The 16,680-nt window shown below is 30.6% G+C and overlaps 1 protein-coding gene across 1 annotated transcript in view; it reads right to left on the reverse strand.

The window, feature by feature from the left end:
- Positions 1 to 2,927: 2,927 nt before the first annotated feature.
- Positions 2,928 to 16,680, reverse strand: part of LRRC40 (leucine rich repeat containing 40) — a 41,593-nt gene continuing 27,840 nt past the window's right edge. The window contains 6 exon segments of the mRNA XM_006919314.3: positions 2,928 to 4,459; positions 6,666 to 6,851; positions 8,930 to 9,007; positions 11,019 to 11,129; positions 13,734 to 13,841; positions 16,407 to 16,515. Of these exon segments, the coding sequence (XP_006919376.1) occupies positions 4,354 to 4,459; positions 6,666 to 6,851; positions 8,930 to 9,007; positions 11,019 to 11,129; positions 13,734 to 13,841; positions 16,407 to 16,515 (698 nt within the window). The 3' untranslated portion in view covers positions 2,928 to 4,353.

Consider the following 16,680-nt stretch of genomic DNA (forward strand, 5'->3'; position numbering starts at 1 on the left):
GCCTAACTCTGTCCACAACGTATTTTTCCAAGTACTGTTTCCCTTAATAATAGATTATATATTTCGCTTTGAATTTTAGAATTCTATTATGGCTTGGCATTAAGTTATATGCCTAGCAACCCCAAATCTCCTATGTCCTCAATATTTAGAAAAAATAGGAACTGTTCATCAGAAATTAAACAGTACTCATATTTGAATGTGCGTTTTGTTTTTTGGAAAGAATGAATTCAGGGGAATGAAAATAGATACTAGAAATAATGTGGGTATCTTAGCTATAGTTAAGAAAATTGTCAAATGTAAATTATTCTTTTTGCTGGGTCTTATAAAATATGTGATACTTAAGCACATCGAAGTTTTAGTTAGCTAATTATATTGTACAAAGATATTTTTGGCTCTTTAAAGGTTATTTTCCTACATTAAGAAAAGTTTTCTTATATTAAAAACCTTTTATTGTGACTCAGGTTTTGTCTCTGTAGAGACCCGTAGATAAGTGTTTTTCTTTGTGCACTTGTTTTGCACAGGTAAAATGATGAGGTTAAATAATGCCCAGGTATGCAGGTCAGCTGACCTTTATGATAGCTAGATTAAGGAACGCATTTGATGAATGGACAAAAAAAATTACATTGTATTTCTTTGTATACTTCCATTCCTCTTCCCTTTTCCCAGAACTCTATAAGGAACATCTCTTATTTAGTCAGGAAATCTTATGTAACATTTTGCAAAGTCCATAGAAAAAGCAAGATGAAACTCTCAGGCAGATTAAACATAAAGCAGTTCCCATATTTGCTAGACTGGTCATTTATTTTCAGAATGTAGTGCTGAAGTAAATTTTATTTTCAATACTTGTAGTCTTTCCACTCAGAGGACCCTTGTTGATCTTGAATGTGAAAAAGGCATTTGTTTCAGGGCAGCAAAGAATGTTTTATGTCGTTTTACTCTAGAAAATTTGGTTTTAGCTTTGATGACACCTAGTGTCAATGGAATGCAATAAATGTTTTAATACTGCTTTATGATGTTTCAGCATTTCCTTTTAACATCCTCAACATTTTCCTCCTTGAAAATGTAAGCCTTATTATTTTCTTCTTGAAATGAAGAGAAAGATAATAGACAGATAAACCAGATATTTTTGTCTCAAGGCCAATCATGTTTCTTTGTACTCCGCGTACAGAAGGGACTACAGGAAGCCTATGGTCAATGACAGCGACTTCATACAAAGGAGAAATTTTTTCTCAGTTGAAAATCAGAGGTAAAGCTACTGAATTCTCTTCGTAAATTTCAAAGACCATCTCAACCTTGCAAAAATAAGGTTTGCAGGTACTGTAGTTTCATTTTTCCCATTTTATAGCCACCCAAAGGCACCCCCATACACGTGCACACATACACCCAACTGTATATAAAAGTAAACCATAATAAGAACTATAGTCTTTTTCTATTCAGAGAAATATTAAATTAATAGCAGCAATTCTAAACAAAGTGATAGGTTTTTAATTGATTTGCAAAGAGTTATGAATAAAAGGATACTATGTTTTCAGGTTTTTTTCTTAAAATATCCATGAAAATTATTCTTTCATCCCTAAATTAAATGATAATTACTTTTGACCTCAGTTATTTAGGGGCATAATGCTCATTACTATATAAAGACGTTCTAATTCTACCTTAAGGTTTTTCCATATGCTAAACACATGTACACACACTTTTTATTTTTCATTTTAAATCATATAATTCGGTTAGTGGAATATTTCACTCTTCTCTAAGTTTAAGAAAAATTCCTACACCGTGATGCAACATTGGGCCACTATTTAGGAAAACGAAGACAGTCTCTAGCCTGTTCTTTTTTGACATCTACCACCACCATACTTATGGCACAACAGTGACATCTTAAGGCCAAGTAACTAAATGGCGCTCCTTTAGCCAGAGAAAGAACTTGAACTGGGATGTTTTCAAAGAAATTCCATTATATTATCAGTTTTCAAATTTATTTATGACTTCTTTCGCGGTCTTTGTGAACATTTTAACGTGCACTAGTAAATGCTAACATTTTATGTAGACATATTGTATATTAATGCATGCATTTCACTGCATAGCTTATTAATACTCCCCTTCTAAAGCTTTTATGGAAGAAACAAGCCACAGCAGTATAGCAAAAGAGGCTTAATCTTTATAAATTGGGGCCTTTTCTGTCTCTTTGCTAGCCTAAGTGGCTGTATACAAATTCAAGTGGGAGGGAGCAGGAAACACCTCTTAACATTTAAGGTTTTCTACATGGGTGAACTCTAGCCAATTCAAAACTAATTGCTTACTTTAATAAAAAATTTTACCATTTTATAAAAAAATTACATCATGTTAATTGAAATGGCTGTATTGTAATTAATATTTTGAGATAATTGTGATTTTGAACTTAAATTATATATAAAAATTGTCATTTTTGTATGTGTTAAAAACTACTATATCACAATTAACAGTACTTTTTAGTTGAACTACATATTGATGTAAATAAAAACTGAATGAAGGCATATTTACTACTTTATTAACATAGATTGTGAATGTACTTAATGGTTTTTTTGCAGTATGAGACTATAACAACCTTGAAAGCTGCTTCATTTTATGTGCAAAGAAGTCCTATGAATCTATATTTTAAATTTACTGAATCAGTGAAATTACTTACTTTGTCAGTTAAATTGCAAATGCAAGCTGTATTCTCCAGTTTTACTTTACGTATTGACACTAATTGGTAACGGTGTGCAATGTGATTAGAATGCATTTTGAAGATGCTTTCTGTACAGACAAAATACAGGGACTAAAATAATGCTGTGCAGTGTATAGCAGAGCCATTTTTCGGCTTTGGTGTACTCAACTTTTTCAGTATTTAAAACAGTGTTTTGAATAACATAAAAGTCTCTTTATTGTATAAATAATAAAATGTCACCTTATTGTAAAGTGTCTTTTATTTAATATCAAAGCAGATTTCTTAGCCACAGAGCAGTAGTGTGAAGAGCATGTTTCTTTTAAACCAAAAAACGCAAACATTGTAATTATTTGAAAAATGTAACATTTACTATGAATATGTACATTTATCTTTATAAGTAATGATTTTTTTCATTATATGAACATGCCTCAGTCATCCAAAAGCTACCTATCCACCCATTTATCTATATAAATTAATATACAGTCTATTGATTGGCTACTTAATAGAATCACATGGTTAGTTTTATAATGACTGATCAGCCTATTTGTCATATTTTTTGTGTAAAAAAAAGTTTATATTTGACTTTTATTAAATGAAGTTCACCTATGACAACATCCCTTTTAGAAAATTACCACATGACTACAAGTTTAGTATTATGAAGATTACAAACTTTAAAATTAAGGCCTTGGAAATTTTTTTAAAATGCACAAGGTTAGATTAGAAGTCATCAACAGAGTAAATTATGTATACAAATACCTGCTTAGTAAATATTTAAACAAAGTATGTTTCAAGATTTCTATACCATATAAGTCATTAGTTATTTTCTGTTGCTGATATCTATATAATTAATACAATAAGGTCTTCGGTACTTTTTTTTTAAAAAAAGACAATAGGTATTTTTAACTGCGAACACTCGGAAAAACATGCAGGTCCAATCTCAATTTCTTAAATCTAGGTGTACTAGATTATTGTATGAAAACTTAATACTAAGGCATCATTAAAAAAAAAAAAAAAAACCTGTCAAGTTTTAAATTCAAAATTGTACGTAATTATAACAACACTTTTACTATTTTCTCCACCAATAACTGTATCTTGTGTAGCATTTCTGTGACATTAGAAACCTTGACAAAATAATTTCATAAAACACGGGAAAAGGCTAGAAACATTTCAACTAGATTAAAACAAAAATAATACAGTCAGTGAATATTCATTTAAAACTTATACTGAGACCAACCACATCACAAAAGTCCTATCACGGGTAATAAAAAGTCTTATTTTTTTTAAATACCAAAGAACAATACTGAATAAAATTCAATTCAGTTTTATATCCAATAAAGAGATAGAAATCAGATGGTCATACTCAAATCAATTCGTCACATATGTAACACAAATAGAAATGGGGGAAAAACCCACTTCTACAAAAAATGCTTTGTCATTATAAAAATATTAAACTACATTAAATAAAAATTCACTTTTGAAGAAACTGTTGTGTTTTAAGGGAATGAAAGTTAATAGGATAAATCTTGTGTAAAACATTCAGAACATATGTATGCATACTATACATGGTTATCACCATTACAAATGTATAAAACACCTTTGAAAAATGTTAGTTATCAATGTAAGAATTTGAAGAATTAGCATAACCAAGATAATAAACCAACTCCAATTTAAGTAGGAATTCGGTCTCTTAAATATTCCAAAATAGCAGCTGTTCCTTTCATTAATATGGCCGCTCGAGGAACACGGAATGGATTCCCATCTAGGAGTAACGTTCTAAACGAAAAAGAGAAATTAAGAATTTTAATATTTTCCAATGGGAGGCTTTTCTTCTAATTTTATTTGCAATTTTATTTGCAATTTTATAAATAAAATCTGTGTATTTTTTTCTATTTGTCTCTTTTCAATCTAAGCACTTAAATAGTTGGAATTACAACTATAATAATAACCAAGACAACATTAATTGAATACTTATTATGTGAAAGGTACTGTGCTAATAAGTAAATTCGCTGACTCTCTTAGCTATCTTTATAAATCTATGATGCAGGCACCATTAATATTCCTATTTTAGAGATTAAGAAACATAAATTCATGGAGGTAAGAAGGACTTGTCCAAGATCACACAGCTAAAACTAATATTTAACCCATCTTTTCATCAAACTTATTATGACCATATACTAAATGGTTGAATCATACATTTTACACAAATACCGATGAACAGATAACAAGTACTTGTACCAAGGACTATAATGTAATCAATATATCTTCCCTCCTACTCTGGGAAACATTAGTACATGTCTGCCCTCTCCCGCCCTTGACCAGATACACATATACAAATCTATTTACATGTTCTGAAATGAAGTTCAATTTAAGATTTAAGGGCTTGTTGATTTGTTTCTTTATATAATTAAAGAAATAAATTATAAGATAAACTTTTGTTAATTTTCAATAACAAGTATTTGTGTAAACAAAGGTCAAAGGATTCACAATATATTATATAGATCTAAATTAAATATTCAAATACTTCTTCGTGCCTTGGGAATTCTTTTAAAGACTGATTTTCATAATTTATACAAAAAGGAGTTAATTATAGTCAATCCTCATTATTCACGGACTCTATATTTGCTAATTTGCCTACTCACTAAAATTTATTATAACCCCAAAATCAATATACATAGCACTTTCAAGGTCATTATTTGGACATGCACAGAGCAGCAAAAAATTTGAGTCACTTGATAGGCACATTTTCAGTTGAGATTGAACAAGGTGACGTTCTGCCTTCTTGTTTCAGCTCCCATACTGCAAACAAGTGTCCTTTTTGTAGTCTATTTAGTATGACATTTTTCACATTTTTGTACTTGTTGGTGATTTAACTGTTTAAAAAGACCTGCAAGTGTAATGCTGAAGTGTGGTCTAATTTTCTTAAACAAGAAGGCTGTCATGTGCCTTACAGAGAAAATACGTATGTTAGATAAGCTTCATTCAGGCATGAATTATAGTACTGTTTGGCCACAGTTAATGTTAATGAATCAACAATGTTAAATACAGAAACACACATAAAACAAGGTTATGTATTGATTGGTTGATGAAAATGTGACCAGAGGCTTGAAAGAACCTAACTCTTATACTTCCCCTAGGAATAATGGTTTAGTATTCATTAATTTGGTGTTTACAAAGACTTTATAGAATACAACTGCTGCAAATAATGAGAATCAACTAATAAGAGGTACAGAGCAGATGCCAGTGCTGCCCTAGTGAAGTAAAATATGCCAAACTGTCATATGCAGCTTTCAACAAGGAAATTTCTTCTGACACATTCTACTTAACTACCTGGCTTTCCGTTGACATCTCAAACACCTTTTAAAGTCACTGACTGGGAGCTATGTTCAGGCACTGAGACAACTCTTTTCTAAAGGACAAAGAGATGGTATAAATGAGTCTAAATAAAGCAGGATGGGAAATTAGAGGAGTGACTGGGAAATTGGAAAGGTTTTCAAAAGTGATATTTAGGTTGATTACTGATAAAAGCAGGGTAAAGGCATCTGAGGCTGGGGTAACAACAAACACAAAGAAGAAGACCATGCCGATCTGAAATAAATGGTGATAATCTGTCACCATAATAATCTGTAATCAGATTTTAAAAGACCCTATATGATATGCACAGCTAAGTTTATATATCCATGACATTTTTACATGGTAGAGTTTCCAGTTATACATATACAGAGTGATGAGTAAAGTATCACTAGAAACAAACAGCTACTTTGTTTATATACAACATAAACAAAGCTAAAAAAATAAATTTGGTAAAATGTGGAAAACAGAATTGAGATTCAGGGTTTGTTACCTATTATTTTAAACAAGACATTACCTTTTTTACTTCCACTTTCCTGCAAGAGAACCTCAATAGAAAAAAATAAAACTAAATGACACTTTTACAGATCAATCAAATAAATGGAAAAATTTGGTAGGATGGTATAGTTACCTTAAGTTCACACAATTACCGAGTTCTGGTGGAATTTGTAGGAGGTCATTATTTTGAAGGTCCAATGTGATCAGATTTTCCATTGTTTTTAATTTCTCTGGGTCCACAGATCCAACCTGATTGTTACTAACTAAAACTGTTTCAAGTGTGGGGATGTGATACAGAACTTCAGGTAGTATTCTGAACCTATTAAAATATGAACAGAATACCTAAATATACTGGAATCAGAGGCAAAAGTCATTCCTTCAAATAGATGATCTGAAGTTTGATATCATGAGATAAAGTTTTCTTTAGTGTATTTTATATTTGGTATAAGTACCGTATTCAAATTTTCCAGAAAATAAAGAAAATGAACTAATTTTGGAAACCTTGAAATATATGTGAAGTGGACAAACTTGAAACAGTTCCTTTTTATTGTATAAAATCAAACAAAAGTTTGGAGTACATTCTCTCATGTTTTCCTTTTCACATTCAGAAGAAATCTTCCTGAGATTCTCTATAAAATGTCTCCATGTAGTTATTCTTCTTTAGTTCACTTTTATTTCTTATGAAACAGAATCACTGTAAATATTAAGTAAAAATTCAAGATTTACATTTTCCTTTGACTAACTTTCAACAATAGGTGCATTTTGGTTCTTAAAAAGATGACAAACTAGCACAGGCTGCTGGTTTCCTGAAGATGCCAGAAGAGAGCATGGTTTCAGTGTGAGGAAAACTGCGAGTCTGGACCAGAAAAGACAAGAATGGGCTGAAGGAGAACTTTATAACTGTGGCCTTTTCATTTCCCCATATTGCCTTTCCTTTTCTGACTCAATATAAAAAATTCAATAATGAAGCGTAAACTCAAGGAAACTCTGAAGTTCCAGAAGGACTGAGGAGTCAAGAATTAGAAGTACAGGTGGACCAAACTGCTGCCAAGTCGTCTTTCCTCTTTTACCCCACCAATGCATGAAAAAGGTAATTAAGAAAGATGTGGCTCATCTGTTAATATAGAAATTAGGGTCAGCTTTTGCCACCTCCCCAATGACATTACTTGACAATGCAACCGACAGCTCAACAGACAACTCAAGAGAGAACTGACAGTTCACTTCACAAATAAAAATTAGGAGAGATCTGAGAAGTGCACATATTTTTAAATAATGCCAACAATAGCATAACCTGCAAATGAGAAAGCAAAAATAATGGACAGAACAAAATTTAAATAGACAGCATTTTAACATCAACGTGTCTTAGCATCAGAATTTGTCAAAATTTACACATTTGTTACAAGGATTGAATGAATATATTTGAAGACCTTATGATAGTAGATAGAATACAGTAAATGTTAGCTATTAATATTTAAATTAAATTGTTACCAAAATCAACTTTCATCATAGAAAACAACATGACATTGTTGTTAAGAGCCCAAACCACCTGGGCTCAAATCCCAGCTCTACAATTACTACATATGTGAACCTTAGGTGAGTTACTTAACTCCTAATCCTGTATTTTCAAATGGACATAACAACAGAACCTACCATGTAGGGCTTTTGTGAGGATTAAAGGAGAAAATACAAATAAAGTATTTAGTCCAATGCCAGCAGATAATAAGCTCCCAATAAATATTAGCTATTCTTAATTATTAGCAGTATCTTTATAGTGTTTGAAGAATAAAATCTGAGGTTTTTTGGCATAAAAGGCTCCTAAAAGGCTGGCTACTGCTTACATGCCCTATTTCATTTGTTACTTCTACTCCTCTAGCTCCTTACTTTATGGTCAGAGCCATACTGAACTTCTTGAAGGGTCCCAAAGACAGCATGTTCCCCATCAACTTTGTGCCTTACTACATGCTATTTGCTCTACCTGGGATGCCCTATCCCTGTGTGTCTGGCAAATGTCTGTCTATTTTTCAAGTCTCAGTTTCAATGCTACCTCTTCTACCTTCAGGTAATCTCAGGAAACACTTCTGTCTATGCAGTACACCTCCATTACAGCAATTATAAATATTTACTTGCATGTTTGTTTTCCTACTAGGCTACAGGCTTCTTAAAATAGTTAAAAGGAACAAAAGAAATCTACTAGACATCAATTGTTAAAATTCTATGAGAGCAATATCATTTTCAATTCTGAGTAGAACAAAATGAAAATAAACCTGGATATTCAAATAAGGTAAAATCATAGAGACTTCTTATTTATTTGGTTCTTTTAGTTGTATTCACTAGTAAGACCTACGGATTTCCCACAGAATAACTGCTAGTCACAAATTTTTCTATTCAGTCTCTTACCTATTAAAGGAAAGATTGATTGTTTGTAGTCTTATCAACGATTCCATTTCTTTAGGCAAAGAACTTAAAAAATTGTTTCTAAATTGGAAAGAAAAACATGACTTAGAAAAAAAATTTGTACAACTTTAATTTGTAATTAAAGTATTGATCAGACAAAAAAATTATGTAGCTCAGTTTGTCAATCTTTGATCTGATTTCCTCAAGGCTGAGTCCTGAGATTGCTAAATCAGTTGGCTGCCTCAAGTATTCGATTAGTATGCCAAATCTTGATACCAATATACAACCAATTGATAATGCAACCAACTCTTCAATAATAGATTTAACAGCAAACACTGTAAAACTAATTAATCCTTATCTCCTTTCTGAACTCAACAATACTCCTCACGGTCAGGGCCCTTTAGATCATTCCCTATAAATACCACATTATTTAATTCCGCTGATATTTGATTGGTGTTATTATATATCTTGCATACAGACATGAAATCCTACTCCAAAAAGAACTGAAATATATGAAAAAAATGAAACAGGAAAGTAAAAAGATTCTATATATTTAGGAACTTGAGACTTATTATTATATAGGTATTAAGCAAGTCTATTTCTACTCCAGGTTGAGAATCTCAATTTGCACAATGCATTTTTTTAGATCTTATGATGAAGAACGACAGTAAACAGAATCTCATTTATTGTTGGAATGGTCTGGGAACAATATTACAAGAACGGCTGACAAGAAGGTAGAAGGATTCTAAAGGCCGTATACAGACTAACAATAGAAAATATTTGTGAGAAAATTATATCCAACAAGATGGCTACTTATTACAATTGAATAATTTTCTCTAACCTATTTCTTGGCATTCAGAAGGAAAGCTTAATATATGAGTCATACTTTCTACAGCTCAAGCTATGTTCTTTTTTCTTTTCTCTCTACTTTTCTCCCATTATTGTCTTTATTAAGTTGAGTTCTATCATCCGCTGCTGGCCTTTATCCTTTTCCTAGAAAGTCTTATACTTACTGATATCAGACCAAAAAAATTCATATTTTAGTCAACTAGAAACCTTCAGATACGATTATAGATGAAGGTATATATATTACATATATATGTATACATAAAAACACATGTACACACACTGAAGAATGGGAGGAAAAGAAAGAATGGGGACATGAATCCATTTTCTCTGCTCTGTTAATACTGAACTAAAATGTGGTTTTACACTGTTTTGCTAGTGTAATTGCCATGCGAAATAGAAGTCTACACTTAATAAGAACAGAGTATTCGTAGATTTACTTTAATCCTGTAAGTAAAATATTTTATCTCCACAGAAAGAATAAATCCTCAAACAGCGGATTTAACTTAACCTTGTTATTTGACTACTGTTTGAGCAGAACAAAAGGAGCTTTACTATAAATAAACTAAAAACACACCTCATAATAATATATGAGCAGTAGGAAGCCCAGGTAGTAGAGATATAGTTTACAAATAAAGTTTAAAGTCCAAGCAAATAAATGACTTTCTAACCCAGAGACATATATTATTACTCTTAAAAAACTGTGATACTTCTGATCCTGTCACTTCAACTTAAAACATATTTAAATTAAACTTCCTATTACATCTACAGAGCCATAAGTAGTTTCTTTTCTTTTTTGTTGCCATAGTGTTTTTTTTCCTTTATTTCTGACTTTACATGTTTAATATAATATTTTGAAACCAAATAGGTTCTTTTTAAGAGAAGCCATGTTAGTTGTTGCGCCAGCATAGGGTTTTTAAATTTAATGCTATTTACTTTCAGGAAAGGAAAAATGTGAAGCAAACACTTTCTGTGTGGTATTTGTAATTTAATGCAAGCATGAACCTAAAGAATATGTTAATATTTTCTAATATTTTAAATAATTTTGTCTGATAAGCTGCCTACAAATGATATCTGATTAAAATATTTCCCAAGTGCTTGCTTTTAGGTTTCTCCTAAAATATTATTAATAAACTAATGACCAATTTCCATACTTACTTAGAAAAATATGAGGGAAACGGCAAAAGTTAGGCAAAATTCAGACAAGTTATAATGAAAAAAGTGAAGTAGTAGTATCAATAAATACCTGAGATCTAAAAAGGTCAATTTCTGAAGCACACATAATTCCACGGATATAAAGGAAAGCTTATTAAAACTGAGATTGACATCAGAAACCATTTCTTTCAGTTCTACAATCCTGAAACAAAAATAATTTTAAAATGTTAGCACTTGAATTCACTGTCAGAACTTCAAAACTGTAAGCAGACCATAGGAGGAACAATCCCATATTATTTCTGCTAATTAAGATTTTCTGTAATTTTTACTTGTCTCATAAAAATTTCAGTTTGGATATGTAACAGATAAAAATATTTTTAAAAAACAGCTTTAATATTATCTGTCCCAGACTTTCTATTTGTCCTTAAATGGATATTGAAGTTTAATTTAAGAACTCATTATTTTATATTTAAACCAATTATGTACAAAGAAGAAAAATCGACATAGGCAAATTTTATTCTATACTGTCAATAACTTGAAACCATAAAATAAATTGTTAGACATATATTCTTTTAACATAGTAATTTTCTTTTTAGACTGAAAATGCCCTCTGTATCTGAGTACTTCAAAATGTTTTTAAATATGATGTCAATATTTTAAAAGTATAGTATATTATTTTATCCAAATTATCATTACATTTAATTATGGTGGCCAGAAAACAGTGAGTTAATACCTAGGTTTGGTAAGTGTCACTAAGCAACTTAAGTAAGAACTTAAATAGAAAGAGTTAAACATTTCTAAGTAAGCCTAATCAAGGTTAGTAGTTTTAAAGTATGCTATTAATTTAACTATAAGAACGAGAAATGTTATCTGTGATTGATTTGCCAAAAAATGAATTAAACTATAACTATAAATCACTTTTGTCTATATTAGCAAAACTAAAAAAGAAAGAATATCAAAGGCTGTGCTAAAGTAGATATAGTGAAAGATAAAATAAGTTTGGATATATAACTAATAAAATTTTCTTTGAAAGTTTTTAGATATATGTATCAAGAGACATATTCTTTGATTTAGTAATTCTTCTGGAAATCTGGCCTAAAGGAACAATATTTTGTTTTATTTTTTGCCATAATCAACCTTATTTATAATATAAGTTAGATTTTAAAAGTATTGTTTACAACATAGGAAAATACATATAACAAATAAACCAGTCAAGATACAAATTGTAATATAATTATAAATGGGGTATAAGTTGAAATAAAACATGCCATGAGTTAACAGAATAAATCAGTGATGGGACTGTAAATGATTTGTCCCTTCATTTAGTCCAAAATTTTACAAATATTATCTTTACAATCAGAAAATAATTTGGTGAAAATTATGACTTCTGAAATAGGAATTTAAGAAAGAGTAAAAGTGGTTCAGAAACTCTCTATAGCAAGGTATGTCTTTATTATATTTCTTCTTTGGCCTTCTAAATTGCTAAAAAATATGAAATAACTGTGGTAACAGAATAACATGTTGTTTTGCACAAGAATAACTAAATTGTGGGATAAAATGAGAAACTAAGTAAAAAAGTAATCTTTTAACTCCATCCATTTTGATTCTCAATTGCTTGTTTGATCCAAGATCCTCAAGGCAAAATATCTGACAGCAAATCTAAATGCTCAACTATTCTATCAAATGTCCCCTAAGCCATTTAAATAAGAGAGAATGAGAAGATGGACTAGATCTCTTTTGCAATGGAATCTCTTAGTTATCAATTTTTCAACATCTACATTCCCCAACCTATACTCTGTAAAATAGAAAAAGAACTATAGCTTGTAAAAATTTGAAACATCTAAAAAATCCTTTTTGCAGTCAGATGAAAGCCATTCTATTTTCCCAAAACATTCCCTTTTTTTTTTTTTTTAAAGTACTAAAGTACCTACTAAGTGCTAGGCACTTGTTAAATACTTCATGTGGATTATGTCATTTGATTTAATTCTTAAAATAGGTACGATTATATCTCTTCACAGGTGAGGAGCTAGCTAACCTGTCCAAAGCCACACAGCTCCTGTAGGTAGACCTGGGATATAGACACAAGCAGTGACTCTGTTGCCTCATGTTCTTTGACACTGCCCTATCTTATCTCCCATAGTGTTGTTTTAATTGCAAGATTATTTGTCAACTACCTTTGGGTGTATAGTTTACTATAATAATTTTTAAAAAATGGTAATTTTTAAAAGTTCAACATTATATATATATTTTTATAACCTATAGATTTTGCTATAATTAACGTCAACAAAGATATATTAAATAGTATAAAATACAATGCAAACAACTTCTAATATTTGGAAGTGAAGAATCTTTTTCTGAAAGGAAGTATTCTAGGGCTCGGTCATTGTTTTTACTATCAATGGAAAAATTCAGTGACTTGGCAATTTATTAATATAAAGGCCCAAGTAAAAATTCCTATTGATTTACATAAACCTGGCTCTGAATGGTCTCTGAAAAATTTCTACTAACATTTAATTATATGGGAAAAAGTAATTTAATATTTTTAATAATTCTAATATCTATTTTCCAAGGTTAAAATGTAAAAGGAAGTTTATAAAAACCTGCATACCTCTCATAACAAACGTTAAAAGTATCTCAGGGAATACTTTAGTAAATTTTGCTAAATTCCTCAATTGTTATTAATGCAAAAAATTTTACAAATAATTTCAAATTTAAAAACTATGAAAAATAATTATTTTGACAAGATGCAAACGCTACTGAGAATGAGTCACGACTTAATTCAAAGGTCTTCATGAACAGTTCTTACCTTTTTGGAATTTCACATAGCTCATTCTTACTGAAGTTAATAGAAGTGATAATGTTGCTTTTTACTGCATCAAACACTTCATCAGGAATCAAAGTTGTTTGTTTATCACTAAAGGAAAAATGGTTTAAGAAATGCATCATTCTTAGCAGTTCAGACAAATATAATTATTACTTTTCACTTTTAAAGACTTTAAAGATTTTATAAGAAAGATTTTGAAGGCATTTGATTATTTAGTTGTGTAAAGAGTGGCCACAAAAACCTGCCAACCCACAAAATGTTGATAGTTAGGAATTCAGACAACATATTGTATCACGACACATTGTGCCATATACACTCTGAGGACACACTCAATGTGAATAAAAAACAGACATATCTTCAGAGTCTAAAATGTCTAGAAGTCATATAAAAAATGGATAGTAATATAATAAATGGATTCCTCTACTTCAGAGTAGAACCAAACCTACAATTTTACAAACTATTTTTGCACCTTTTCTTAAAACCTCGAATGGGTGGTCTGTTAACTTTCTTTGGCTATATAGTTAACTGCAAGATAAGAATCATTTTTAAAAGTTCAACATTATATTAAACTAGTTTGCTTATAAGCTAAACCACTTTCTCTCTCCTTTAGCATGTGACAAGGTAGTGGCTTTAGAATACACTATTCCTGGTTCTACCATTAATAAGCTTTGTAATTTACTTCCTTGAACCTCAGTTCTGTGAATTTATATTCTAAAGAGTTATTCATTGTTATTTATGCTAGATCTTTTGCAAATGTAAATAAATTTCTTTTTCAATAAGATTAAAAATTTCAGCAAGATTTTCAATAAAAAATATAAATTTAATCTTAAATAAAAATAAACTCTGACATTTGCAGATTTAACAATTTATTGATGTTATAATTAGCCATTATCCTTATGTTCTTCTACAATTTTTAATACCTACATATCATCCTCTTAATAGAATTTTCAATGGAATGCCAAATAAATGACTGTATGTACAAGAAAACAATATTACACGTACAATATGGGGGAACTGTGTAAGAATGGCTTTGTAATACAGGTAGGTAAAAAGATAGCCTGAATTTCATAGTTGTTATGCCTTCTACTTCTGCTTGAGGGCTCCATTTTCCACTGTGCAGGTGCAACTTTTTTATCTCTTTAATCAAAAATGCTCAAGTCATGGGGAACTGATTTATTCTAATCAAACTCTGAAGATTCATGCTATTTTAAAAAATTTAGTTGAAGGCATTTATGCCTTGAGATTGGGAATTAATATGTATTTTGAATAGGATACTCCTTTCCAATTAAAGTCTCTGAGGAAAACAAATTACAATAAACTTAGAATCAAAGTAACCTAAGATGTATGGTCTTAAATGCTATCTTTATTAAGCTTTCATCCTATCTGTGCCTTTAAAAAGTGAGAATGGCTATCTCAAATAAAATTGTATCAATACTATTTTATAGATTGTCTGGAGAAATAAAAGCAACAGCATATGTAAAGTATCTAGCACAGTGCCTATCATAGACTAGGGACTGAAGAATGGTATCCATGCTGGGTGTAGGGACTAGAAAGCCAGAGATAAAAGAAATTCTGAGCTAAGAAATTCTAAGGCAGGAAATAAGTCTGTCTCATTATTGAGTGTATTATGACACCTAGCTTAGAAGACTCCAAAAATATATACTGAAAAAATGGGTATATTATGTAGAAGAGAAGACATGTAAGTTATGCCACGCTATGCTATAAGAGAGACACAAATAAAAGTATGGAAGAATACTATCCTGTGTTACAGTGTCAAAGATGGAAGCTGGCTTAGAGTAGTTATTTCTCCATACATTGTATCTTGACTGTTGAGAAGGTGGTCCCTACTGATACATTAAGAGGACATGCTGGCTGTGTAGGTAATTGAATAAATCTAATCACTTATCTGACTTGAGTGTGTATTCTTTTGTATTTAAATTACAATACTCAGATATGTGCCAATCACTGCAAGAGCTTTGACAGAATTAGTTATTTTTATCACTGTTGCCTTAGATAGTACTGAAAGAATACTTGATAAATACTCTCAATCTTTGTATAGGTATTTTCTTTCCCCAATCGAATACGTTTCTACAATATATATTTTTTTAGGCTTTTGTCTTAATTTATATATCCACAATCTAATTGTTTCATATTTAATATATGTGGTACCAGAGCATATTATTATTATGACATATTATTTAACTTGCATTCAGATATATTAAGGGTGTACAACCTCTCCAGCTTTGCTTGCTTGAGGTGTTAACTAACTGGTACTTATTTCTTATTTACTAATAGAGACCACCCCTCCTCTCCAAAATTAAATCTTCTCTGGATGCCAGAGTCAGAAAACTTTATTACCAATATACTGTCATTTATTCATAATAACAAAATGTTCTTTACTATAAAAATTTTACTATTAATAACCATCAATCTGTCTCTTAAGCATAACAAACACAAATCACCTAAGGAATGTGTATTTAAGTTCATTGTACTTTTAATATGCTTTTTATCTCATGTTTTTGCAACTGCTATTATTCTAAGTCAAGTACTAATGCACTCTGATCAATTCTTCCTCACCAACAGTCCTTTTTCAGAAGGATTATTTATGAAATTTTCCTATGTGTTTTGCAATGTCTAAAAAAATGAATTACATACCTATAGTCTAATATCTTTAAGGTGGTAATGGCATGTATGTTGACTCTGGATTCACTTGGAAGTGTCATGGCAGTCTCCATAATAGAGTCACTTTGGTTAGGTCCATTATCTGGGGGGGAAAAAGTTACATAAAACCAATACTTATGCTACAAAGTCATTTAAAAATTTTTTGAAAATACATCAAAATAAAATGGTATATGTGATTTTCAGATATTATTGGTAAGAATGTCTTTAGTCCTATGCTTTATTTCCAATAACTCAAATCTGGGTTTGG

The sequence above is a fragment of the Pteropus alecto genome, unplaced genomic scaffold (assembly GCF_000325575.1).
Source record: "Pteropus alecto unplaced genomic scaffold, ASM32557v1 scaffold25, whole genome shotgun sequence".
Classification (NCBI taxonomy): domain Eukaryota; kingdom Metazoa; phylum Chordata; class Mammalia; order Chiroptera; family Pteropodidae; genus Pteropus; species Pteropus alecto.